General features: G+C 52.3%; 7 protein-coding genes across 7 annotated transcripts; 5 read left to right on the forward strand and 2 right to left on the reverse strand.

Moving 5' to 3' along the window:
• Nucleotides 1–2170: 2170 nt before the first annotated feature.
• Nucleotides 2171–4463, forward strand: BO66DRAFT_475926 (putative Na/H antiporter). Its single transcript, XM_025653287.1, has 5 exons — nt 2171–2679; nt 2738–3411; nt 3462–3544; nt 3591–3999; nt 4072–4463. The coding sequence occupies exons 1-5, from the start codon at nt 2562–2564 to the stop codon at nt 4423–4425; spliced, it is 1638 nt and encodes a 545-aa protein (XP_025498064.1). The 5' UTR covers nt 2171–2561; the 3' UTR covers nt 4426–4463.
• Nucleotides 4464–5006: 543 nt separating this feature from the next.
• Nucleotides 5007–7194, forward strand: BO66DRAFT_416029 (FAD/NAD(P)-binding domain-containing protein; the record flags this gene model as incomplete). The annotated part of the gene is made up of 5 exons (XM_025649571.1): nt 5007–5165; nt 5257–5600; nt 5664–6004; nt 6197–6696; nt 6727–7194. The coding sequence occupies 5 exons, from the start codon at nt 5007–5009 to the stop codon at nt 7192–7194; spliced, it is 1812 nt and encodes a 603-aa protein (XP_025498065.1).
• Nucleotides 7195–7999: 805 nt separating this feature from the next.
• BO66DRAFT_244529 (mRNA-binding ubiquitin-specific protease UBP3) lies at nt 8000–11051 on the reverse strand. The gene is made up of 5 exons (XM_025642895.1): nt 10453–11051; nt 9664–10395; nt 9505–9611; nt 9284–9446; nt 8000–9225 (listed from the first exon to the last, which is right to left on the reverse strand). Exons 1-5 carry the CDS (start codon nt 10966–10968, stop codon nt 8188–8190), a joined length of 2556 nt encoding a protein of 851 aa, XP_025498066.1. The 5' UTR covers nt 10969–11051; the 3' UTR covers nt 8000–8187.
• Nucleotides 11052–11828: 777 nt separating this feature from the next.
• On the forward strand, nt 11829–14217 carry BO66DRAFT_396316 (RING-type E3 ubiquitin transferase MAG2). Its single transcript, XM_025648439.1, has 3 exons — nt 11829–11852; nt 11919–12134; nt 12197–14217. The coding sequence occupies exon 3, from the start codon at nt 12203–12205 to the stop codon at nt 14066–14068; it is 1866 nt and encodes a 621-aa protein (XP_025498067.1). The 5' UTR covers nt 11829–11852; nt 11919–12134; nt 12197–12202; the 3' UTR covers nt 14069–14217.
• A 660-nt stretch (nt 14218–14877) lies between these two features.
• On the forward strand, nt 14878–18806 carry erg4 (c-24(28) sterol reductase; the record flags this gene model as incomplete). The annotated part of the gene is made up of 10 exons (XM_025649572.1): nt 14878–14915; nt 15083–16117; nt 16170–16501; nt 16558–16779; nt 17542–17589; nt 17710–17793; nt 17914–18065; nt 18130–18381; nt 18462–18573; nt 18652–18806. 10 exons carry the CDS (start codon nt 14878–14880, stop codon nt 18804–18806), a joined length of 2430 nt encoding a protein of 809 aa, XP_025498068.1.
• Nucleotides 18807–21230: 2424 nt separating this feature from the next.
• On the forward strand, nt 21231–22472 carry BO66DRAFT_336685 (chitin synthase export chaperone; the record flags this gene model as incomplete). Its single annotated transcript, XM_025644294.1, has 7 exons — nt 21231–21260; nt 21323–21358; nt 21426–21522; nt 21575–21662; nt 21718–21814; nt 21870–22203; nt 22255–22472. 7 exons carry the CDS (start codon nt 21231–21233, stop codon nt 22470–22472), a joined length of 900 nt encoding a protein of 299 aa, XP_025498069.1.
• A 649-nt stretch (nt 22473–23121) lies between these two features.
• Nucleotides 23122–24238, reverse strand: BO66DRAFT_396320 (uncharacterized protein). Its single transcript, XM_025648440.1, has 2 exons — nt 24104–24238; nt 23122–23988 (listed from the first exon to the last, which is right to left on the reverse strand). The coding sequence occupies exons 1-2, from the start codon at nt 24118–24120 to the stop codon at nt 23520–23522; spliced, it is 486 nt and encodes a 161-aa protein (XP_025498070.1). The 5' UTR covers nt 24121–24238; the 3' UTR covers nt 23122–23519.
• Between the last annotated feature and the right edge of the window lie 184 nt (nt 24239–24422).

Consider the following 24422-nt stretch of genomic DNA (forward strand, 5'->3'; position numbering starts at 1 on the left):
CCCCCCCCCTTCAACCGCCCAATGCTCACCGGACTTCTTTGTCAACCTCAGTTTACATTTTTAAACATCTAGAAGAGAGCCTCATCTCCACCGGTCCTTCATACAACGGATACTATTCCACCACGCCTGTCTGTCGGCTTTGTGTTGTAGCTCCGAAACAGGGACCTAGGGGTGCCCTTTTGAGCTGCAGGTTGCGAATCCCCGTTCCTCGATTTGAATTTCGCCAGTTATCCCACCGCCACACTCCTTCAAGCGACTTGAACTTTGACCTTATCCCCGTCTCGAGAATTGTGTTATTCTTTGTATCAAACACTCCGCTCTCTAATCTGCCGAACGGCGGCCTGGACGCCATGAACAATTCCACTTCTTCCCCTACCTCCGTGCTTGCTACAAACACCTCTTCCCGAACAAATTCTTCCGCATCCACCGCAGGTACCAAACGCAAGCGCAATGTAGTAGGGAAATACTATGCCGTCAAAGCGGGCTATCAGCCGGGGGTTTACTACAGCTGGACCGATTGCCTGACCCAGGTAACTGGGTACAAGGGAGCCGTTTGTAAGTCGTGAACGACCCTAGTCGCGCGGTCGCTGACTGACAACCATACCAGTCCAGGCATTTTCTTCTTTCGATGATGCGAAAGCCTTCCTCACGGGGGCCACCGTTGGCGCCGGTCGCGGCGGAAACAACTCAAGCTCCGATCCCCCCAGATATTACGGCGTCCAGCGCGGGAGAGTGCCCGGGGTCTACACCGACTGGTCAAAGGCGCAGGAACAGATCAAAGGGTTCACCAAGCCGCGATACAAGAAATTTGCGACCAGAGAGGAAGCCGAGGCATTCGTGAACGAAGACCAAGGAAACAGCGCCACTTTCGCGAAGGCCGCTAAGTTATCGGGAGCGCCAGGTCTGACAGACGCAGTCCCGACGGATGCGCATGGCGTGGCTTTTGAGCCAGGAACCGGACCTTTACCTTCTGGAACCACGGACGGGTTTGATCCGAATGTGCTTCTGGATCCCACCACTGGGAAAGTGATCTACAAATCTGCGGATCAGAAGGCTGCCACAAAGCTGAAGTCGAATGGCCCCCCGGGGATGTTGCGCATCTACACCGACGGTAGTTCCCTCAAGAACGGGAGAGCGCTGGCTTCAGCGGGTGTGGGCGTATATTTCGGCCCAGGAGATTCAAGGTTAGTGACCCACCAAGATATCATCTGTGTCCTTTCGAGCTCCCGGCCGCAACACGCTAAGATCGCAATGTTCCACTAACTCTTCATCACTCAGCAGAAATGTGTCCGAGCCTCTACAGGGTAGCCGTCAAACAAACCAACGAGCGGAATTGACTGCAATCCTTCGAGCTCTTGAAATTGCTCCTCGCCATCGGGACGTGACCATCTTCACAGATAGCCAGTATTCCATCAAGTGCGTGACAGTCTGGTATCGCAAATGGCGACAGAATAATTGGATGACAGTGGGTAACAAACCGGTGGACAACAAAGATCTGGTCGAGTCGATTTTGTCCAAAATTGACGAGCGCAACGAGCTGAAAGTCCAGACCTTATTCGAATGGGTGAAAGGCCACAGCTCGCACCCGGGCAACGAAGCTGCCGACCGCCTGGCTGTGAATGGCGCCCAACGTGGAGTGGCCGAGAAGGCTGCGGCCATGGCAGCAGCAGCCAAAGAGATCCCGGATGATCTGTTTGATGATGATAATGACGATGACGACGATTTCTAATGGAGGATCTACTCAGCTAAATCCTGGATGGAATGATGCATTGAACTATGCTCCGAGCTGGTCTGCTGTTGTGCTGTTGTGATGTTGTGATACTTGATCTGCGTTACATTCGAGTAACTCCGTTATACCTTCAATGTGTATTTAGCTTTCTACACCGACAGAATACCCCTGGAGGGAGAGATACCAATGGACTACACTGGATGCTTAGCTGCCCAAATGTTGATTTCTGAACACATCATGGATGTGGATGGGTCAGTGCATACCTAGGTAGGTACATCGGCCTACTTTCTTACCCACAAGAAACGTCAGGCTCAAAGCGGGATGGGAGTTTGCTTTAGGTAGTTTAGTAGTTAGTACGGAGTACTATAGTTAGTAGTTGGCCAAGCCTTAAAAAATAATAGCCGGGACTTTCCTCCCACTACCGAACTGGCCCTCAAACCTAACCTATTCCTTCTTCCTTACTCCACACTCCGGATTACCTTGTCACGATATCTATTTAGGACCTCGTCAGGACCTCATCAGGACCTCACTCGTTCCCTGAGCTGATTGCTTTGGCACTCTTACCCTCTCTTTGCTCTGTGTCACCCTCTCTTGCCATCGAGTTTAAACCCCGCTCACTGCTTGCTTCCCCCCACCAGCCGCCATTCTGGCTGCTGCGAAATCCTCGATTAATCGAATGATCCAAGGACACCCCCACGCAGTTAGAAGTGCTCTTGCTATGATTGAATAACACGTGCTTGTGGACTCTTACATACTTAGACGCTCAGAAGAACAAATAGCGACAAAATTGTCTCAAAGCTGGTAGTTCTCATCCGGAGACCGATTGCCACCCATGCCTACCCTATCGTTGATCAATTTCAACATAGTCTGTGCGACCTTAGGAGGATTCATCTCCCTCTTTGGATTAGTCTCCTACTTATTCAAGGAGAGATTATACCTATCTGAAGCCTGTGCGTCAGCTCCTTGGACAACACTTGATGCGCCAAACCCAAGACTGACACCTCGTAGTAATCTCCTTGCTTGCCGGAGTCATCTTCTCCCCGCATGCCGCCAACTTCATTCGACCCGAGGAGTATGCCCTTGGGTCGGAGCAGAACCTGGGGGAAATCACCATGTACTTCACCCGGCTTGTTCTAGGGGTCCAGCTCGTCCTAGCCGGGGTGCAGCTCCCCAAACGGTACCTGCAGCTGGAATGGAGGAGTCTATCTCTGCTCCTGGGACCGGGCATGGCGGCCATGTGGATGTGCAGCAGTCTAGTTATCTGGGCCATGGTCCCGGATTTCCCGTTCTTGCATGCCCTCGTCGTGGCCGCCTGTATCACCCCGACGGACCCGGTGCTTTCCAACTCGATCGTCAAGGGGAAATTCGCCGATAAGCATGTGCCCCGTCCGCTGCAGCGCATCATCGTCGCGGAGTCTGGGGCCAATGACGGCCTGGGGTACCCATTCCTGTATTTCGGCCTGTATCTGCTCAAGTATGTCGAGATGGGAGGTGAGGCCTACAGTGGTGGTGCGGGGAAGGCCATAGGGTTATGGTTCTATGAGACCTGGGCGTATACCGTGCTCTTGAGTGTGGTCTATGGCATCACGGTCGGTTGGATCTCCCGCGAGCTGCTCCATTGGGCAGAGGAGCATCATTACGTGGATCGAGAGAGTTTTCTCGTTTTCGCGATCGCTCTTTCGGTAGGTTTGAGTGTGGTCCGAATTGCGTACATTGCTGATTACGGTTGCAGCTGTTCATTGTCGGTACTTGTGGATTGATTGGGACCGATGATTTGCTTGCCTGCTTCGTGGCTGGTAATGTGTTTACGCAAGAGTAAGAGACCACTTTCCCGACGATTCAGCTGGTGCTGACTGATTAGCGACTGGTTTCGACTCGAGACGATGGATGACTCGTTGCAGCCCACTATCGATATGCTTCTTAACTTGGCGGTCTTCATGTGGTTTGGCGCCGTCTGCCCCTGGTCGTCGTTCCTCAACAACAGTGTCATTCCGATTTATCGGTTGATTTTTCTGGGCATTCTGATTCTGCTCGTCCGTCGCATGCCGATTGTGTTTGCCATGCACAAGTACATTCACCAGATCGAGCACCTGTACCAAGCGGGGTTTGTGGGCTTTTTCGGACCCATCGGCGTAGGAGCCATTTTCTACTTGTCGGTGTGTCGGGAATTCCTGCAGGGAGTTACAGCCAACGGCACCGTGCGTGAAGACGCGCAGAAGCTTTCCGAGGCAGTCGATGTCATTGTGTGGTTCCTGGTCATCTGCAGCATTGTAAGTCGTACTTTTTATTCCGGTCACGCCTTACTTCCTCATGGAAACCTGCTCTGTTAACCCAATCTGCAGGTTGTACACGGCCTCTCCATACCGCTGGCTAAAGCGGGCTACCATCTGCCCCGAACTATCTCGCAGGCTCTCAGCACCAGCGCGACCCAAGAACAAGAACCTATCCCCATTGAAAACATCAGCTTCACCCATAGTACCGCGACGCGCAACTCAGAGTTGTCGCACAGTCGGGGCCGGAAACGCGGTGCTGGTACCACGTCCAGGGATCCACCCCAGCAGACAGTTTTCCAGATTGGCCGCCCGCTGGTTCCGACGGCATCTCCGCGCGATCAAATCGGGGTTGGTGGTGCGGACGAACCCGCTCGGCCGGTGAATCTGGTCACTCATGATAATGAGGCTGAAAATGCGGCTTAAGGTGTGGTGGTGGGGCTGCAGGGGGAGCTGAAGCCTGGAGGTGTGGGGGACTGGCCAACAATGCGCTGTGTGGCTGGTCGATCATAGATTGATACGAGGGCGTAGGGTGGGAGTGGAGATCGTATTGAGAAGAATGTTTGTACATGAAGGTGTCATGATGCTGACGTGAGGCAGATGGAATGAGGGGGACAATTGCTGTATATACCTTATCTTCTGGTTTGTGATTGGAGAAACTGTAGGTACTTGGCATAAAAAAATATTGAGGTGACAGTTGTGATAGTTCTTTTCCTTGTGCCGATCACAGTGAATGATTTTGGCCGATCAAGTCAGATCGGTGACCTGTGTCTCGGTTTCTTCAGAACCCCTCAATTTTCAGCTTCCTGCTTGCTGCTTCCCACCTTCTTTTTCCTTCTTTTCATGTCATCACACACAACACCATGACCATGGAAGAAGACTACGACACCCCGATCACCATCGTGGGCGCTGGCCCCGTCGGCATGCTTCTGGCCTACCGCCTCAACCAATTCAACGTCCCCTTCCTCATCGCCGATCAGAACACCCAGAACACCAAATGGCCCAAGATGGATCTGACCAACTGTCGCTCCATGGAGATCCTGCGCGTTATGGGTCTGGCCGACGACTACCGCGCCCAGGATAACAGCGTGCCTGTCTCCACCGACTTCGACACGCAGTTCGTGACCCGGATCATCGGACCAGAGAGCAAGCTCCTAGGCACTTGGGTAAGCTCAATCCCAACACACTCACTTCGCATCGTCTTCTGTCTCTGTTCCCTATCCAGCCCCAGTCCCACTAACTCACGCGCCAAACAAGCCCGTCCCCTCCGTCGTCACGCAGCGGGAGTCCATCCGCCAGACCAACGACGGCACTCAACCCGCCGAACCTGGCCAGCGCTGCTCGCAAGTCATCTTCGAAGCATGGATCCGGAAGCTCATCCTCGCGCAAGCGGACACCGGCAATACGGCGATGCACCTCCGTCTGGGGTGGAAGTACCTGCACCACGACGAAGACGCGACGACCGGGGTGGTGTGGACGACCTTCCTCGATGTTGCGACAGGTGTCGAGCATCGCGTGCGCAGTCGCTACCTCGTCGGCACAGATGGAGGAGGCAGTCGCGTGCGTCACGCTGCGGGCATCCGCATGCTCGGGGGACCGATGTACATTTCTCCCTCCCCTCAATCTCAATCCTCCCTCGATCCCCCCATTGACTTGAAGCCCAGGCCCATGCGCTTCTACCTCGTCCACTTCCGCTCCCAGGAACTGGCGCGCTCGTTCCCCTTCGGCCGCTGTTGGCATATCTTCCCCACGAACGGGGGGTTCATCCTCGACCAGGACGATAGGGATACCTTCACCGCGCATTTCCCTATCCACTTGCTCCCGGAGGGTGAGGAGATCGACCCGAAGGACGTGGTGTATCGGACTCTCGGGGGCCCGCTTCCCAGTCAGAAGGCGGTGATCCAGATCGACGAGATCCTGGTGCACAGTGCCTGGACCCCGAATTTCAGTATCGCCGAAACGTATCTTAGTGAAGGTGGCCGAGTCGTGCTTGCGGGTGATGCGGGTGAGTTTTGATTATCTATCCCTTTTCCCTTCCCAGGCTGAAGTACACCTATACCTCGGGACTACACACGTTACCTTTCCTGCACTACACCTTCTGATATATCCCCTTCTGCCTACCTTCCATAACCCCAACACCTCACACCACCTACTCCAAACTACGATAATCACCCAACTAACACAAAACCAAAACCAGCCCACCGCACCCCCCCGCACGGCGGATACGGTCTAAACAGCGGCCTAGCCGACGCCTTCGACCTCGCCTGGCGCCTCGCCGCCCTCACCCAATCTCCAACCCTCTACGGCGGGCCCTTGCTCCTGCAATCGTACACCCTCGACCGGCGTCCGGCCATGATCCGAGCCCTGGCGCGCTCGCACCGCCACCTCCTCGAGCATCTCAAGCTGGCCGCGATGTTCCCGGACCCCGTTGGCATTCTGGAGCGGGACGACCCGGAGGCCGCCGCGCTGAGGCAGAAGATCCGCGCGTTTCTGGAGGGGTCTGGGCCCGAGACGCTGGATCGCGGGGTGGAATTGGATTTGAGGTACGGGTGGTTTGGAGTTTGGGGGGGTGAGGATGAGGATGATGATGTCGAGAAGGCGCGGGCCTGGGAGGCGGAGAGGTATGTTCCTTCGACGAGGCCGGGGCGTAGGGTTCCTCATGTTTTCTTGCGGGGCTTGGAGGGTGGAGGGGGGGATGTGAGCGGGGATGGGGTGCTGGGGAAGCAGAGGAGTATCTATGATGAGTTTGGGTCGGCGTGGAGTCTGGTTCATTTCGTGGAGGAGGAGGGCTCGCTACGGCACGGCGGAGGGGAGGATGGCTGTGCTGCTGCTACGGCGGGAACGTTTGTCACCGTTTCCGCCACCTTGGGCATGCCGCTCAAGCTGGTGAGGCTGGTCAACGAGACTCATGCGCACCGCGTCTGGGGAGCGAGTTTGGTCCTGGTGCGGCCGGATACTCATGCTGCGTGGCGTGGGCCGTGGAGTCTGGACACGGGGGCTGCAGTTGGCAAGGCGTTGAAGACGGAGCAGGTGGAGGAAATCCTGCGCGTGGTTACTGGACACGAACGCTACAAGGGTTACCAACCGGATCAGGCGCTGGCGAGCGAGGAGGAAAGCTTTCTAAAGCTGGTGGAGGTGTTCCAGCCTGAAGACCAGAGTGTGCATTCGGCGGTGGCCATTGCCGAGGACAAGTAGACAGTGAGAACTTCGCTCTACCATTGTCCTCAAATATCCAAGTCAAATTTGTCCATTTACTGCTACAAGAACCATGGTATCTCTTATCTAAACGCATTTTATTTCTCAACGCTTTTTTAAAGTCGTAACTCCAATCCTTCTTTTGAAACGACCTCCGCCGCCCAGATTTGCATACACCATACCACACCACCCAACATTAGTAGAAAGAGAGAGTCCTAAATGTCTGATCGCAACAGATAATCCCCCACATGCAACCCATCATAATCATCATCCAAGCCAGGCCGAACCCCCCACCCACCACCCCCTCCGTTCTTCCCTCTATCAAGATCTTCTTGATAGACAAGTCTATAAAAGAAATTCATGCAGTCGTTAATAAACCCGTCCACGCCACATCAAAAGAACCCATCTGCATCAGCGAGCAAACAAAAGGGCTATGCGAGGAAACTGGGGTATATATCAGAGCGACATCCCACCGGACTGCACCGCAAACGCAAAAGATCGTGAAGGAGGTGGATCAACTACAAAATGAGAGAGAAAAATGTATCATGATAACCACAGGTAAAAAAAAGAGGATAGAGAAAAGAAGAGGAAAGCATATCGCAGTACAATACGAATAGATTGGGATAATCCCGCCATAAGCAGCGACATAGGAAAAGAAAATAGCAAAACAAGTCTCGAACCGCGAACCGTCGTCGCAGGGAACGTGCCCAACAGTCCCCGCGCTGACTTATGCTGTTGGAAAGTTGTGGGAGGTGTGGTCACGGACTCGTGGTTACTGGTCAGCTGGTGGCCAGCTGGTGGTTTGCTGTCTGCCAGTTGAACCTTGACATGGTCCTGGAATTGATGGCTGAATATCAGTCCTTGAGGGTTGTCCTCGTATGAGGCAACAAGAGAATACCTAGTCCCGGAGTGTCGGAAGGTGTGTTGATCGTTGTTTGGCTGGGTCTATCGTTCTTGCTTCTTTCTTATCTGTCCAAACAACACTTATAGGATCTAAGCAATACGTTGGTAGAAGAGCAGGTATGCCACCTTGTTGTCACGAGCATTATAACGTCCGGCAGATGACCGGGTGGCGCTAGGTGGCGCTGATGCTCCGTTGGTGCCGGACTTCTTGCCTGGCGTGCCATTGACCTGGCTCCATCCTCTCTCATTGTCAGATTGGTCATCCTGGTCGATGTGATCGAAAATATTAGCGTTGGAGCTGTCCCGCTTATGCTGTTCCATCGCGGCAGCCAGGACCTTAGGATCTTCCTCGCCACCGGCTTCTGCAACATCCTCGCTGCGCACGCGACGGATCACAGTATCATCCAACCGAATCCACTCACGGCCATCTTGCCGGCGGACATCAACAGTGTAGTGGCCGCCACTGGCATTCTTGCCGTGGTGATAAATGACACCGACAAGTCGGTACTTGGGCAGTCCGCCCTGTGCCATCATGACGTTGCGCTTGTTAGGTGGAAACACCTCGCGTGGGATCTCCAGATCAAGGGGGTATCCAATCCGCTTCCAGATCTTCTGGGTACCGTTGGTGACGCTGTCGTACTGGAATCGCTTGAGATGGAGAATAAGGACTGGGGGCAGGGTTTCGATGAAAACCTGCTTGGTGGCAGTGACGTTGGGGCCACGTGCAGAATTGAAATCTCCCTGGATGCTCTCCGGCTTCGTCAAGCCCTTGAGAGCGTCAATAATGTTGTTGATCTCGGGGGACCCGATGTCAAGCTGCAGCGGCTGGTAGGGCTCCAAAGTAACAGAAGTCTTGTTGCCGGGAACCTTGAACTCGGATCGGATCTTTCCTCCAAAGATTCTCGTGACCGGGGATTCCTGGGAAATGTCGCCAGACGAGCGTGTGACTGCTGCCTTTTGCTTGTGGCCGACCTCCAACCAACCATCAGATTCTTCAGTTGCATTGCCCGCATCGGTGTTCGAAGTCGTGGTGGTAGATGGTGCTTCCTTCGCAGCACGGCTGCACTCCTCGTGCATCTCCTCCAGAAGGAAACCTAAGAATTCTTGTGCATCTTGCTGGTGGCCACGCTTTAACCGAGCGGAGTTAGTATATGACGCTTCTCTTTTTCTGGAGGAAACCACTCACTCTCATGTCACGGAATCGCGGCAGCTGCCGGATCACATGGTAAACAAACTCCGGGATGAAAGCGTCACCATACTGCTCGAGCTCATTGGCCTTCAGCCTAAGCCGCAACTGCTCCTCTGTGTCAGCAGCATCAATGACGCGAAACTCCCTCATAAACATGATCCTAGAATAAAGTCAGTCTAGTTGGAATCTAAAACAACGGCGGAACGGGCATCACTAACAATGCATCGATCATAGGGTAGTCACTAGTGAAGCTGTGTGATGCTCTTCGCCCAATGTGTTCCAGAAATTGGTAGAAGGGGACACAGAAGACCAGAATTTGCAGGACCTGCTCCCCGGTTAGAATTACGGAATAGACTGCGAGTGGGTTACGAACTTACCGAGTTCATGTAGCACATATTGCCAGTATTGACAAGGCCTCTGGGCTCCAGGAATCCAATTTTGTCGCTGTACTGAGAAACATCTTCTCCCAAGCTCATCAAAACATCAGCGATCATCTCACTTTTAGGCTTAACAACACCGTTGGTCGCAGCAGCAGAAGATCCAGAGGTACCGGCTGCTTTAGCCAAGGACTTAGATTTAACCAAGTCTGCCCAGGATTTAGGGGCTGCAGGAGCGGGCTGAGTTTTCTTGGCAGGCTCCTGGGCCTTCTCGACGGCAGGCTCTTGCTCCTCGGTCACTTCACTAGTGCCGCTGATACTAGTACTCTTCGGCGTCTCTGAAGAGCGAGCGGCGTCGTCTTTGAGAGCCTGGCGAGGAGTTCCGGGAGCAGGAACAACAGGAACGACCGGAACGACCGGAGCAGTGGACTTGGGTCCTTTCGTCTGAGACTGGGGGCGACCAGAGAGGGTCTGGGTCACCGAGGATGGAGTGGTGGGTTGAGTGGAATTCGCGACCGACGGGGCGACAGATAGGGTCGGCGTCTGGGGCTCTGAGGGTGTTGGCACACTTTCCGCATTCTCCGCGCCTTGCCCCGCATTGTGTTCAAGCCGCTGGGCGTCCTTCACTGGGAGTTCAACTGAGGCCGATGAAGATTGGAATGCACGGCCTTTGCGACGCCTGCGAGGAGCTCTGGCAGGAAAAGGCGATTCAGGATCTGACAGCCATGGGAGCTAGTGATTACCCTCTGTTAGATAACGGCATAATGATAATTGAAACCAAGCGCTTACCGGTGGGCAGAATGGCTCTCTGGGGGCAGGTTCGGCCTGAACAGGGACCGGAGGCGGTGGTGAAGGCACAACAGGACTTGCCAGTGCTTGGGCCGGAATAACTGCGGGTGATTGCGCCTGGTTTGCTAAAGGAACAGGCGCCATGCCAACGGGAGACATGGTAGGTTGCAGGGGAGTTGAAGTTCTGGGCTGCATAGGAAGCGTCGGAGGATGGATGTGCGCTGGCGCCATGATCGGCTGGGAGGGCGGGTAGGTCGCGACATACATCGGGCCATATGGATGCTGGTATGGGCGGGGAGGCATCTGCATGGGAGGATAGGGGTACCAGTGGGAATATTGTTGGGGCGTGTATGCGGCCGGGGGAGGATGGCCGTTCATATGGGGATGAAAGCCCATGTACGCAGGCGGAGATCGCATGTTCGGAGGGCCTGCGGTGTAGGGAATATCTTGTTGTCGACGAGGGGTGGGCGGCATGGGTGGCTGCCCATGGGGCATAGCGGGCAGATGGTGGTTCATCTTGTCCAGGCAGTTGGAGGAGAGGGAAGTCGCCTTGACGATTCAGCCACGCGTTGCCTCAATGGGAGCCATACGAGATCGTGAGAGAAAGACCGGACTGATGAGGGGGGTTTGCACCCGTCTAAGCAGCCATTCTAACTTTCAGAACCAAGTCTGAAAGCTAGGACTAGAAAATTTGTGAAGAGGTTCTTTGGCGGTGAGAAGTCCTGAGGCGTCGAAAGGGATCAGCGCGATGACGAGAAGACGAGAAGACGAGAAGACGGAGAGGGTGCGCCAGAGAGCTCGGAGAAGAGCACGATGACTCGAAGCTCAAATGAAAATGAAGTACTGACCTAGGGCGATGACAGTGTAAAGGTGTAAGTAGCTCTAAGAATGAAAAAAAAAATCTTGGGATGCGAGGGGAAGGGTGTAGGTAGGTGAACAATGGAAAACACCCGGGGTGGGAGTAGCAGCAGCGGAGGGGGCAATAGGCGGGTTTGGCTGGGGAGGAGCTGAGAATGAGATGATGTTTTTTTGGCGGTCGGCACGTGCCTGAGGCTCCAGCAGGCCGCCAAGACATGACATACTCGCCCCTCCCGAGTCCCGAATCCCCTCCTCACTCCTCCTCCTCCCTCCCCCTCCTACTCTTCTTCTTCCTCTTCCCCTCTCTTCTCTTCTTGCGCGTTTTATCTATTTGTTCTGATGCGACAGGGGAAGCCTCAGGTTTCTGGTGCTTCTCCCTCTCCTTTGCGCTACCCTTCGGGGTCTTCGTGATTGTTCTCTTGATAACCCTCATCTTATCTTCAGTCCTTCTCCAAACCTCCCTCACCTTTCTACTCAGTATACCCACAAGCTCCCATCATTTATGCGCTGCCGTCGCTCACTATTTTCCCCTTTATAGGAAGGTAGTCAACCTCACTTCACGCCATCCTCCTTGATTGCACATAATAATGTCGTCCAACCCTGGCCAGATTCCCACATCCAAAGCGGTGAATGTTCCGAGTCAGCCAGCCCCCGCGACATACCATTCATCTGAGAATAGCGCGCAACGACGCGCTGGAGGTTCTGGCAGTTTTGGGGCCGGCTTAACGTCGAGAACCCCTAGCTCCCCCAGAAACAATCAGGCGAGGAGGACTCAGCGACAACGGCGCCCGAAAGTGTTAGATGATGACGATTACAGTGAATCGGTATGCCCTCCATGGCAAGATTTAGCGGTGTCTGGATGAACTAACCGGTGCGGCCAACGCAGGCCATCATGAAGTCTTCAACCAGCCGCAAGGGGCAAACGTCCATCACGCATCTCATGAATTTCTCTCTTCCCCCACGCCCTCAGTATCAGCCTCCGCCCCGCAATGCCCGCCGTTATACCTCCTGGGGCCCGGGCTCCGGCTATCACGCGGTGGATAAGGCCCGCTACGTTCATGCAAACTACCGTTTCATTGTGAATGCAACCCAGAACTATCACACCCAGGCGGCTAACGCCGACGTTCACTTGGACTGGGATTCAGTTCTTCAAGTCCTGGTGTCGGAACAAACTCAGTCTGCCAGTTGTCCTATCTGTCTCTCCACTCCGGTTGCCCCGCGCATGGCTCGATGTGGTCACATCTTCTGCCTCCCCTGCCTCATTCGCTACATGCATTCAAGTGATGAGGAACATCCGGTGCCTGAGAAGAAGCCACGCTGGAAAAAATGTCCCATCTGCTGGGATTCGATCTACATCTCCGAAGCACGCCCTGTGCGTTGGTTTCGTGGTCAAGAAGGTGATCTTCCCGTCGAAGGCGGCGACGTCGTTTTAAGGTTGGTCAAAAGAGTGCCTGGCAGCACCCTAGCGCTGCCTAGAGACGGGGCCGAAGACATCGCTCCCGGTGCGGATATTCCATGGTACAATGTTGCTGAAGTCGCCGACTATGCGCGGATCATGAAGGGAGGTGAGGACTACATGAAGGACCAATACGATGCAGAGATTTCCGGATTGCAAGCGCAAGAGGTAGAAGACGAACTTCTGTTTGGGGACGATTCTACATGGAGCAGGAAGGCAGTTGCCGCCATCAATGAAGCGAAGTCCAGATTAGATGGCATCGGAAACCCTCCAGAGAATGTTGAGCGACGATTTGTCAACCTACCATCGGAAGCCGAAGCTGCCATGAATTCTACGTTACAAGATGCTGCACAGTCAGGCAAAGGCTCATCTGCAGAAACTTTTTCATTTGAAGGCGAAGGTCTTGACGGAACCCTAGAGAGCAAGGTGACTGCCCACAATGCGGAGCGTGCGACTGAGGCGCTCGATCAGCTCGACCTGAACTCGACCGGCTCCAAGAACAAAAAGAGAGATCTTGGGACTGGCCGTGGCCCTGAACACCCGTTTTACTTCTATCAAGCTCTACCTCATTTCTATCTTTCCCCGCTGGACATTCGCATTCTTAAGGCCGCCTTTGGTGATTATCCTTCATTCCCTGCCACGATTCTACCACGGGTTGAACGAATCTCCACTGGGCATATTGTCGACGACGAGCTTCGAAAAAGGGTCAAATATCTCGGTCATCTCCCCTATGGATGCGAAGTGAACTTCCTCGAATGTGATTGGCGCGATGTCGTTCAGCCCGAGATTTTGCAGGAATTCAAGTCTGAAACCGACAGGCGGAGAAAGCGGAATCGAGATAAAGAGGCCCGAGAGGAAAAGGATCGCATCCGTGCTGAGCGGGAAGAAAACGAGAAGGGCTGGGCTTCTGCGTATCGAAAAAGACTCAGTATTGGTAGCAGCAGTGACCCTCCGTTTTCTGACCGTGATTTTCAGCCTTTAGCAAGCGGCGCTTCAGGCCTTGAGATGTCTCCTCCGGAGGAGGGGGGCTTGGAGTCTTCATCAACAAGTCCGCCCAGCAGTCGAACAGTCTGGGGCACGGCAGCGGTGGCACCACTTTCCCAGCCGTCCAGCTCTCGGGCAGCCGCTTCTGATGGTTGGCTTCGAGGCTGGGAAGAAGAGCTCTGGGCCCAGCAAGAGCGAGAGGCTCTCGCTCAATCAGCTGCTGAGGGGGCCAGTACACCCGCCTCCTCTTCGGGTGGGAAGAAAAAGAAAAATAAGAAAATCACACTCATGTCGACTAACATCCAAAGAGGCGCTTGACTACTTAGGACCTCATAGATGGAATTTCGTTTCAGGGAGCAAGGGGACATGTGGACATGGATTGGGAGTCACAAGGCAAATTCGCATGTAGACGCCAGATGTTAAAACTTATGTATGATCAATGATAAATATACATTCCTGTATCTCGTTTATATTGTACTGTTCAATACGAACACGAAGGATAAACGTGTGATTTGAAGTTGTCATAGTCATCAATAGGGCCTGTGGGGGATGCAGTTTGTTAAGCCAGCCAGGCCAATCATTGAGTGTGAATCGGTTAGTATGCGTCTTTAGCCAGGTGTTCAGATCCCTTTCCCCTGCAGATCCCACTACGTTAAGTATTGGACGAGTGCAGACTAATTACAAGCTTGAAAGGTCATTGTTAGGACGTACTGTACAAGCTACGTGAACTCTCAATTGGAGTACAGTCAAACCATGAAAAGGAATATGTTGCTGAAACTGTGATCTACAGGCACTGACCGACTGGTTGGAGTACTCGTAGTGTAACCTATAGTTCCTATGAGTAGGTATGTACGGATTGGTATCTGCACTGTGGAAGTGCCACCGCGCGGGTATGGAAAGAAACCCACTCAACTCAGTCTTAGTGTTTCCCCGACCCTGGTGGGCACTGGGCACTGTTGTTCTTCTTCCTCGATCGCCCCATCATTCTCTCTTTCCCTCCCTCTCTCCCCTACCCACCCTCTCTTTGTACAATATCAGCTCTGTGGGGTACTTCATCTCAATCGTTCCCTTATACCTACACTCGAAAAAATATTATTAAACTCAATTGACTGCATGGTCCGCGCACAATGACCGTGACTCGTTCCCAAACGGGAAAAACCCCCAAGTAAGTGATTTGTTTTGCGCAAGGGTGAAAATCTCCCAACAAGGAATTCGACTGCCTGCGCAGTCTAATTACTTCAAACCTCCCCTCTCTTTCCCTTCGCTTTGACTTCACCTGCGCGCAAAATACCTTCGCGGCCACTTTGAGCTCACAGTTGGATCAATGGCTAGGAAAATGGAGCGTCCTGGCTTCATCGAGACCCCCGGTCGCCGAGTTACCCGCAGCAGCGTTGCGCCATCCGACGACACTTCCGATTCAGCAGCAGATGCTTCAGGACAAGGCAAGTCATCGTCTCGAAAGCGCTCGTCTCCCAAGGTTAAGATCGAGCAAACCTCGGAGGAGGAGACAAACACGCCCGCGACCAATGGACACGCCGCTATTTCGAACGGCAAGAAGCCACGCATCATTGATGGCTGGGAGGAGGGCAAGGACCCCAAGGTCGATCACAGCGGACATTTCGAGTTTGGCGGGTCTTTGGGTGTATTGTGTATGATGATCGGATTTCCGATGCTGATGGAATACATGTGGCTCGGTGCCACCTATTACGATGGCAAACCGCCGCTTCCTGAGCCGGGCCAGAGCATCCCTGAGTTCTTCGCGCATCTTGGTGACTTGCTCTATGCGGGTGCTTTCCCGTCTTTGAAAGCATGGACGATATATTGGGTCTTTTTCATCTTTGAGGGAGCTTGCTACGTGCTTCTCCCTGGTATCACCGTCATGGGTCGTCCTCTGCCGCACCTCGGAGGAAAGCAGCTCCCTTATTACTGTTCCGCTGTCTGGTCCTTCTACACGACAATCGCCTTGGCTTTATTGCTCCACTTCACCGGCATTTTCAAGCTTTACACGATCATCGATGAATTCGGACCTCTCATGAACGTGGCCATTCTCTCTGGTTTCATTGTTTCCTTCGTCGCGTACTTTTCAGCGTTGGCTCGAGGCGCAGAGCACCGTATGACTGGGTATCCCATTTATGATTTCTTCATGGGTGCCGAGCTTAACCCTAGAATGTTTGGTATTCTGGACTTCAAGATGTTCTTCGAAGTCCGCCTGCCATGGTATATCCTTCTGTTCGTCACTATGGGTGCAGCTGCCAGACAATATGAAACCTACGGATATGTATCTGGGGAGGTCGGCTTTCTTCTCATGGCTCATTTCCTTTACGCCAACGCCTGCTCAAAGGGCGAGGAGTGTATCGTTTCTACATGGTGAGTTTTCGGTTCGGGACGCTGTCGGCATATCAGGCTAATGAGGAATCAGGGATATGTACTATGAGAAATGGGGTTTCATGCTAATCTTCTGGAACCTTGCCGGAGTGCCTCTGAGCTATTGCCACTGTACCATCTACCTTGCCAACCACGATCCCGCTACCTATCGCTGGAACCGGCCTTTCCTGATTTTCCTCTACGTCGCGTACCTCTTTGTGTACTGGGTCTGGGACACGACCAACAGCCAGAAGAACCGCTACCGCCAGCAGGAGCGTGGTACTTTGGTGTTTCGCAAGACTTTCCCTCAACTCCCTTGGCAAACACTGAAGAACCCCAAGACCATCACAGCTGAGGACGGTTCGAAGATCCTTGTTGATGGGTGGTGTAAGTTTTGCAGCGGAACCCCGACTTGAGTTATAATTCATGCTAACCTTTCACAGACGGGAAGGCGCGCAAGATCCACTACACCTGCGACCTGTATTTCGCATTGAACTGGGGCTTGATTACCGGCTTCAACAGCCCGTTCCCATGGTTCTATCCCGTCTTCTTTGCATGTATGATCAGCCACCGCGCACTGCGCGATATTCAACGCTGTCGGAACAAGTATGGCGAGGCGTGGAGAGAGTATGAGAGACAGGTTCCCTACCTGTTCATTCCTGTAAGTTTGCCTTTTCAGATCTCTCTCTTTTACATGGAACATCAACTTATCAGGCGAATTAGTACGTCTTCTAAATGACTTCATGCGCTGGAAATCTCCATCGTTACATTGACCATCTCTTTGTGAGGCCGACCTGCGCCGACAAAGATGATCTTGTCAACTCTTCGACCTTGGCTCTTTTTGTGAGCTCTATTAATACACTCTTGTAATCATCATTCCCGGCCTAATCCTGGAAACTCCACTTTGTCACTGACTGCTACCCAGTGTGGCAAATCAGATTCCTGATGGGCTTGCCGTGTAGGCTCTATCTTTCTGGCTTGTGTTATTTCTGCTTGTGTTATTTCTACTTCCATGAAAATCATACAATTCCTGTACATTATTAGAATGGTTGTTCTTGGTTGTTTCCGCTTTTGCCATTTTATGATCATCTATGTGGCTTACGGCCTTCTTCGAGCTATTCACCTGTGTTTTTTCTCAAGATACCAATGTACATTCTAGTGCATTCTAAGCCACCTTAACATGACTGACCGGTGCACATATGCACTGTAGCACTAATCTTGAAATTGGACTGATAGTATGCGGATCACATGACCCCCCCTCCCTCAAGGCTTATCGGTCGGCAATCAGTCCGGAGCTGCAACCCCGCCGAGCTAGCTATTTATCCAGCTGCTGGAGTCTTGCTCGGACGAAGATTGAACTCAATCAGAAAGCAATTGACATCCCATTTCGAGTATTTGCAACCACTCTTTCATCATGTTGATTCAAGAATCCTACCACGATGTGCCTACCACGGCGGATGGCAGTGGGACCATGCGTATGTTATAGAACTCGCGCAACCAACGTTGATATTCGGCTTCCACCGATTGGAAGGAGCTTTTTCATAATATCGAACCTGAACACCGAGGGCGCGGATGCTAACCATGTACCCTGTCAGGTATTTACGTCTATCATCCCACCATTCCAGGATATCCCAAAGCACGGTTCCCGGGCGTGGTTGTATTCAGTGAGATCTATCAAGGTATAATCCCCCCGCCTTATCGAACCCACTGCAGCCCGGAGCAGCATCACCTACCGTTGAGCTGATCTCCTGTTCCACTGTATCTGAGCCCAAACTGTTGACATGGGTTCTTAAAATCAGTTACCGGCCCCGTGGCGCGCTTCGCCCGTCAAATCGCCGGTCAGGGCTATATCTGCGCCGCCCCCTCTAGCTACCACGAATTCACCGGTCCGGAAGCCCTTGAGTATAATGCCGACGATACCGACAAAGGCAATGAGTGGAAGATCAGCAAGGTAACAGCAGTCTTGACATAGGGTTGGGAGAGATTGTGCGCATGCTAAATCCCGGCGACCACAGAAAATCGCTGCCTACGACGAAGACGCCTCTCTCTGTGTGGACTACCTCCTGTCACTGCCCACCTGCAATGGACGTGTGGGCGCAACGGGTATGTGCCTGGGTGGCCATCTGGCGTATCGGTGTGCGCTGGATAGCCGGGTGAAAGCGGCAGTGTGCTATTTTGCAACCGACATCCATAGCCACACGCTTGGGAAGGGAAAGAATGATGACAGTATGGCTCGCGCCGGAGATATCAAGGGAGAGTTGACTATGGTGAGTTCTTGTCTTCCTTCGAGTCTTTGAGGAGAAAGGGGGGCAAGTGAGTACAAGCATAGTCACTGACGTTGATGCAGATTTTCGGTAAAAACGACAATCATGTCCCTCCGGAGGGAAGGGATCTGATCCGCAAGACACTTCATGAGAAGGGGGTCTTGTTTAGCTTTTATGAGGTGGCCTGGGCGCAGCGTAAGTTTTACCTCCATCCCCCCTATCATGGTTTCTAGGTTTGGTGCCGAAGGGTGTTGCCAACGCTAATGTCAACAGATGCTTTCATCCGGGACGAGCTCAGCAAGGGACGTTATGACCCTGCTATTTCCAAGGTGTGCTTTGATATGTTGCTCGAGTTGTTTGGACGGACTCTCAAGCTGGATTTGGGGGAGCATGATGGGAAGGAGTTGGAAATTGAGGATGTTTGCTAGTGGGCGCAATTCTTCAAAACGAACAGTTGCGTTGGCGTCAATCATGTAAATGCTCCAGCACCACGCCTCTTGCCGTAGTATAGACATCTAGCACCGCTGGGGTGAGTTGTCATGCAGTGTACTGCTCAACCTACTTTCACTCTCCTTGAGACGTAGAAAATCATCTGTCTGTACTTCTGACAGGTAATTTGCTCTTACTTTGCAGCTTTGATTATCAAGTAAGGTCCTGAAAACATCTAGTGGTGTCCACGCAAGGGAGCGCAGGAGCCTGGGGAACCCGAGCCAACTGACGATCGGCCTATGGGAGACAGCCCCGAACAACCACGAGTTCGTGCCGTCGCTGTGGAAGTGTGGATTGTCCGTCGGCGAGGATGCATGAACAAATGTATGTAATCAATGAGAGATGCATGATTGGGGTCGATTCATCTGAGACATTGAGACAAGGAAGGGAGCTCGGGTAGCTCTGTCGATCGTCATGATCGTGAACATTATCAGTTAGCCTAGGTTGATAATGATGATGGAGTAACTCCGTAGTAACTGACTATTACGGAGTACTCATCAAATTGTGGCTGGGGCGGGATGGCGGTGAAATCATCCCGACGTGCCATGCTCCATGCCATGCCATGCCATACCATCAACATTCGCCAGCACTTCCACTCCGTCCTCCGCCCGTACTAAGAAGGAAATAGCAAAAGAATGCTGCCTGTCAACGCCAATCGGGCTATTGCCAGAAATCTGGCCAGCGTCATCATTCTTCAAGAGGGGAAAGCTGGGACTAAAATAGAAGTGGGATTGGGGGAGCCGTGGGTATTGCCCTCGTCATCCATGGTCAGCCCAGGGCGACCCTCTCTTTGTTTTTTTTTTCCACTTTTTGATATCAACTAAGTGAGCCACCCGATTATTTTTGATGGAATCGAACCACAAAGAAGGAAGAGAAAGAGGGGGAACGAGGAGAAAATCTGAAATCAATTCTCTTGATTATTCGTACGGTAGCAAACTCTTGAATCCTCATCCGCAGGAGGTTATTTTCTGGGGAAGCTGGAAGGACCGCAGTAACAACAATAGCAATTCATGTTTTAGTGAGGTTTTTGGTTCCTGGATTTGCTGCAGGGTTTTCTCCTCTCCTCTTGTTGGTCAATTCTCATTTAGTCCTTGTTCTTTGCCCCCTCCGCACCCCCCCAACGGTGGTTCTTCCGGCCGGATTCTGGGCTGTCTTTTCCACTCAGGGCTGACCATTCGTTGTTATTTGCTGGATGCCGTATTGTGAGTCTCTCCATCACGCTTTTAGCCCCGGGCTAAACCCACCTGGCAGAATCCCGTTCCTCGCTCTAATCTCTCTAATCATCTCTCGACTCTCGAGTCTAGCCTACTCATAGTTTAGTCTAGTCTAGTCTCTCGTCTTCCATGTCTCGTTTGTTTCCCTGGATCATGGACATGGACAATTGATTGACTGGTTGCTTGATTGATCACGACAAAGTACGAAGGTGCTGTCTGTACCTAACCTACCTACCTACCAACCTACCTACCTACCTACCTACCTACCTACCTCACTATCACTAGTTACACCTCTTGTGGCCTTGCCTTCGTTCTCAACTTTCTCCCTCTCTACCTCCCTCTCCCTCCCTCCTTCTCTCCCTCGTTGTCTCTCTCTCCCTGTCTATCCCCTCATCACCATCATCTTCATCGTCCTTCTTCTTAGCCGCCGCCGCATTTCTCCTCTACATACGGACAAGGATTCTCCTTCTCTCGCTCGTCCTCGTCAGCATCGCCAGCATCTCACCCACCCTCACCACCTTCACCACCTTCACCACCTTCACCACTTCCCAGTCCTTCGATACTGATCCATCACTCTTCCATATTTCCGCTCCCCCCACGTCTTAATCCACGTCTTAATCAGCACCGGTGTTTGACATATACGCTGACTGCCTGACGCTCTCCCATCGCTCTTTGGCATTCTGCCAATCATCGTTTCCAGAATTGTTTCTGATTCTTCACATCTTTCGCTCCTCCATCTCTGTCGCTTTTCTTCAGCCCGGTCTCTGTCCGAGCTGCTGCACGACTAATTGCCAACCCAACGTGTCCGCCATCCCGTGTCTGATCCGGCGACTACCTAATTTAATTCGTCTGCCGCCAACTCTCTCTTCAGGCTTTATCTTTGTTTTTCTTCCTTTTTTTTGCTTTTCATTATCTCCAAGCGGGACGATCTTTCGATCGACAAGGCTCTCATAATCCTAATCTTGACTTTCACATCTCTTGAACAGCGATCTGCGGCGGAGCTATCGTGACCGACGTGGGTCCAGGCAGGGAAAACCAACTAATTCAGTCACCACTGCCATCATCATTACCTCTCGAAACACCATTTTTAATTCTTCGCTGCTCCTCACCACCTAACCGCTGTCGCATGTTGCTGAGCCCATATTAATCATGGGTTCGACGCAATTTGGCAATTTCAACGTGGGTTCACAATTGAGCTGCACCTCGAACTTGAACTGACCGTGGCCGATTTGCACGTGTAGGACTTTTGTCGCGATTCCACCTTACCAGTCTGCAATGTATGTAATCCCTCTCACCATGTCTCACTCGGACCTCGAAATATCGCTAACCATTGCCATGTTCCAGCTATTTGTGTCAAATAATCAACCTCCAAACAAAGCTTACGGTGGATGTGTACTCAAGGGCATTGAGCTCAGTGGTGACCGATATCTCAGCAATTTGGGTATGACATGAAAGTCGAGAGGGAAAGTTGATCTCAACTGACGTAGCAACAGGTTCAATTCTCCTGGCATTCATCTCCATCCTGGCGACACTTTTTCTGCTATTCAGATCTGACCGCAAACGAGCCGCAGTTGGAAGAAGGTACGCAATAAGAACAAATTGGGATATTGGGGACCAGATAGGGAACTAATTGGAGCAGGGAGATTCAACTATTCTTGTTTGGCTTTCTCATCATCGAAATCTGCGAGATCTTCTCCGTGGGTGGATTCCCTCTGGACAGTGCGGTCCGAAAGGTTAGTTTGCCCAACTTGTCCGGGACGCTCGGCGCCTTATCCATTTATCGTACAGGGTTTCTCGGCGGTACATATTGCTGCTATTACTGCGACATGCTGGATTCTTCTGCTGAATGCTCTGGTGGGCTTCCAATTCCTTGACGACGGCACGCCCGCTTCGATTGGCTTGATTGTCGCCTCTGGTCTTGCCCTCTTCATCGGCACGGGATATATTGCCTTGGATACGGCTTTCGACTGGACAGGCGAATTCGCAACTACCTCCTCGAACCACTATCGCAACATTGCCCTTTATGTGCTGTACCAGCTCTTCCCGCTTGTTTGTCTCGTCTTGTTCTATGTGTTCGAAGTTATCCTGGTGGTGCGAATTCTTGGCGAATTCCGGCCGTTGAGTATGTTCCTCCCCACTTGTTGTATACTTCATGATTCTGACTTGGCTGCAGTCTATTTGACGGCAGCCGCACTCCTATTCGCCATTGGCCAGATCTTCCAATACGTGATTAGCGTTCATCTGTGCGAAGCATCTAGCGGGAAAATCAATGGTGCGCTGTTCGAGACTCTGTTCACTTTACTGGCAGTAGTCACTGTGTGGTTCTTCTGGAGCAGCATCACGGAGGATGACTGGCCCATGCCGATGTCAACCCCTGGAGGCTACCATTAAATCAAGGGAACCCTATCAGGATCTCCTTGATGTCTTTGCGACCATTACGCACATCTTGTTTCCATGTTTCTTCTCTACGATCCTTGCACATATAGTGCCTCAATACCCATTTGGATTTTGTTCTCGGTCCTCGCGTCGCATCTGCAATTGCGTCTTGCGATGAAGGCCCGTATGTTTACCATGTTTTGTGTGATACCTATTTCACCTTATGTTTGATGATGTTTTGCTAATGTGCCTCGGTGTGAGTTATGTTCTAACGATGACTTACCGCGGCGAGTGAGCCCGAAGGATCACCGTCGGCTATATTTACTGCCTTCCTGTCTCCGTTTCTTTTCACCTTGCATTAGATACCTATTTGTATTGTAATTAGTCGATTTGATGTTCAATAGGACGTACGCAGGAGACGTCGAGTCACATGATTCCAGTCTTGGTTAATCTAGGTCATTCGTTGATCCCTGTACGTGTCACCACTTCTGAAGACCTTCTGTGAAAAATTTGCTCGTGTCCCAGATTACCCTAGGTATGACCAAAGTACCCCATTCTGGAAAGGAAGCGCATACATCAAACTTCTCATCTTACGAAATGACTGCGCCGGGGCACTTGCGGGGCGCTTTTGAGATTCCATATCATCAGGATTGACTCCTAAGAATAAGAAATAGGAATAAACTTCAATATATGCTATGTACAAATTGAATCAGAATCACCCACGCCTCATCCACTATCGTTTCGCCGAATCACTGGTTAGATAGTTCTTTATACTCAAAAGGCGATCTTCTCTCCGCAAGAACTTGTAGCGTACCTGCAGCGTACAGCATACAGCGCATCACAGGTTGAAACGATGGAAACCGCCTCTCTGGGTCTGACTCATGCCTATGAGTTCAAGCAAGCTCTCCTTCTATCGCTCCCCACGAATTATAGGACTAAGGATCCCGAAGTGACCACCGGCCGCTATATATGTAGACAGGGGCAAGTGACACGACACCAACCACCCAATATAATGTTTTTTTTTCCCCTGATCAGAAACCACCCCGCATCCGCAAATACCACTTAGAGCCTCACCTTGACATCCACGCACGGCAAGGTCCACTCCCTCCGGCCCAGAAGACTGCGCACCCACTCCATGCCAATCCCCGTCCATTCCTGCGGTACACCCACCTCAGTCGATTGGTTCAGGGCGAGCCGCCGCTGCGCCTCATCGATGACGGCCCCGGAGAGTGTCTTGGCGGTCGAAGTCACCGTCTCCAGGAAATACTCGGCTAGGGTCTCGTTGGCGGGACTGACCGGGCATGAGGTGGGCGCAACGGCGGCGGCGGCGGGGGTGGTGTAGCGCGGACTGAACCAGTCGCCGCGGAGGTCGAAGAAACATCTGTCGGACCAGTGGCAGGAGGAGATGAAGAGGATGAGGAGCAGGGCGGAGCAGTAGATGCACGGTCGGTGGAGGATGTAGGTCAGGGTAACGAAGGAGATGATGAAGAGGGGGGAGGCGTTGGTGGGGATGAAGAAGAGGGGAAGCCAGCTAGATTCAGAGGTGATCAGTATGATGAGAAGGTAAAATGCATGAGAAAGAGCCGAGGTTGAGCGAGCGGTGTGGGTGAATGATGATGTGGATGGCATAGAGGTGGGCGCCTTACCTCCGCAAACAGAACATGGTGAATGAGGTGGTTTATGGAGAGTGTAGTCGGTCGGCTGTTCAGATCAGACGGTGAACGGATGAAATCAGTGGCGAACAGGAGTGTCTTGCGAAGAGTTCCGTAGAGAGGTGGGAGTAGAGTAACGGGAAGGAGTCTCAAGGTGATTGAATAAGATCATCTCATTGAGAGTGCGCATTCATGATCTCCGTGTGTGGTGTGACTGGATGTTGCGGAACGGAGGGAGGTTGAGTGGTTGGATATTGCTGAGGTAGTCAGTTGGTTTGTGTTCATCATCTTCTATCATCATTCCGGGAGTTCA

Source organism: Aspergillus aculeatinus, assembly GCF_003184765.1.
Source record: "Aspergillus aculeatinus CBS 121060 unplaced genomic scaffold BO66scaffold_85, whole genome shotgun sequence".
In the NCBI taxonomy this organism is placed as follows: Eukaryota; Fungi; Ascomycota; class Eurotiomycetes; order Eurotiales; family Aspergillaceae; genus Aspergillus; species Aspergillus aculeatinus.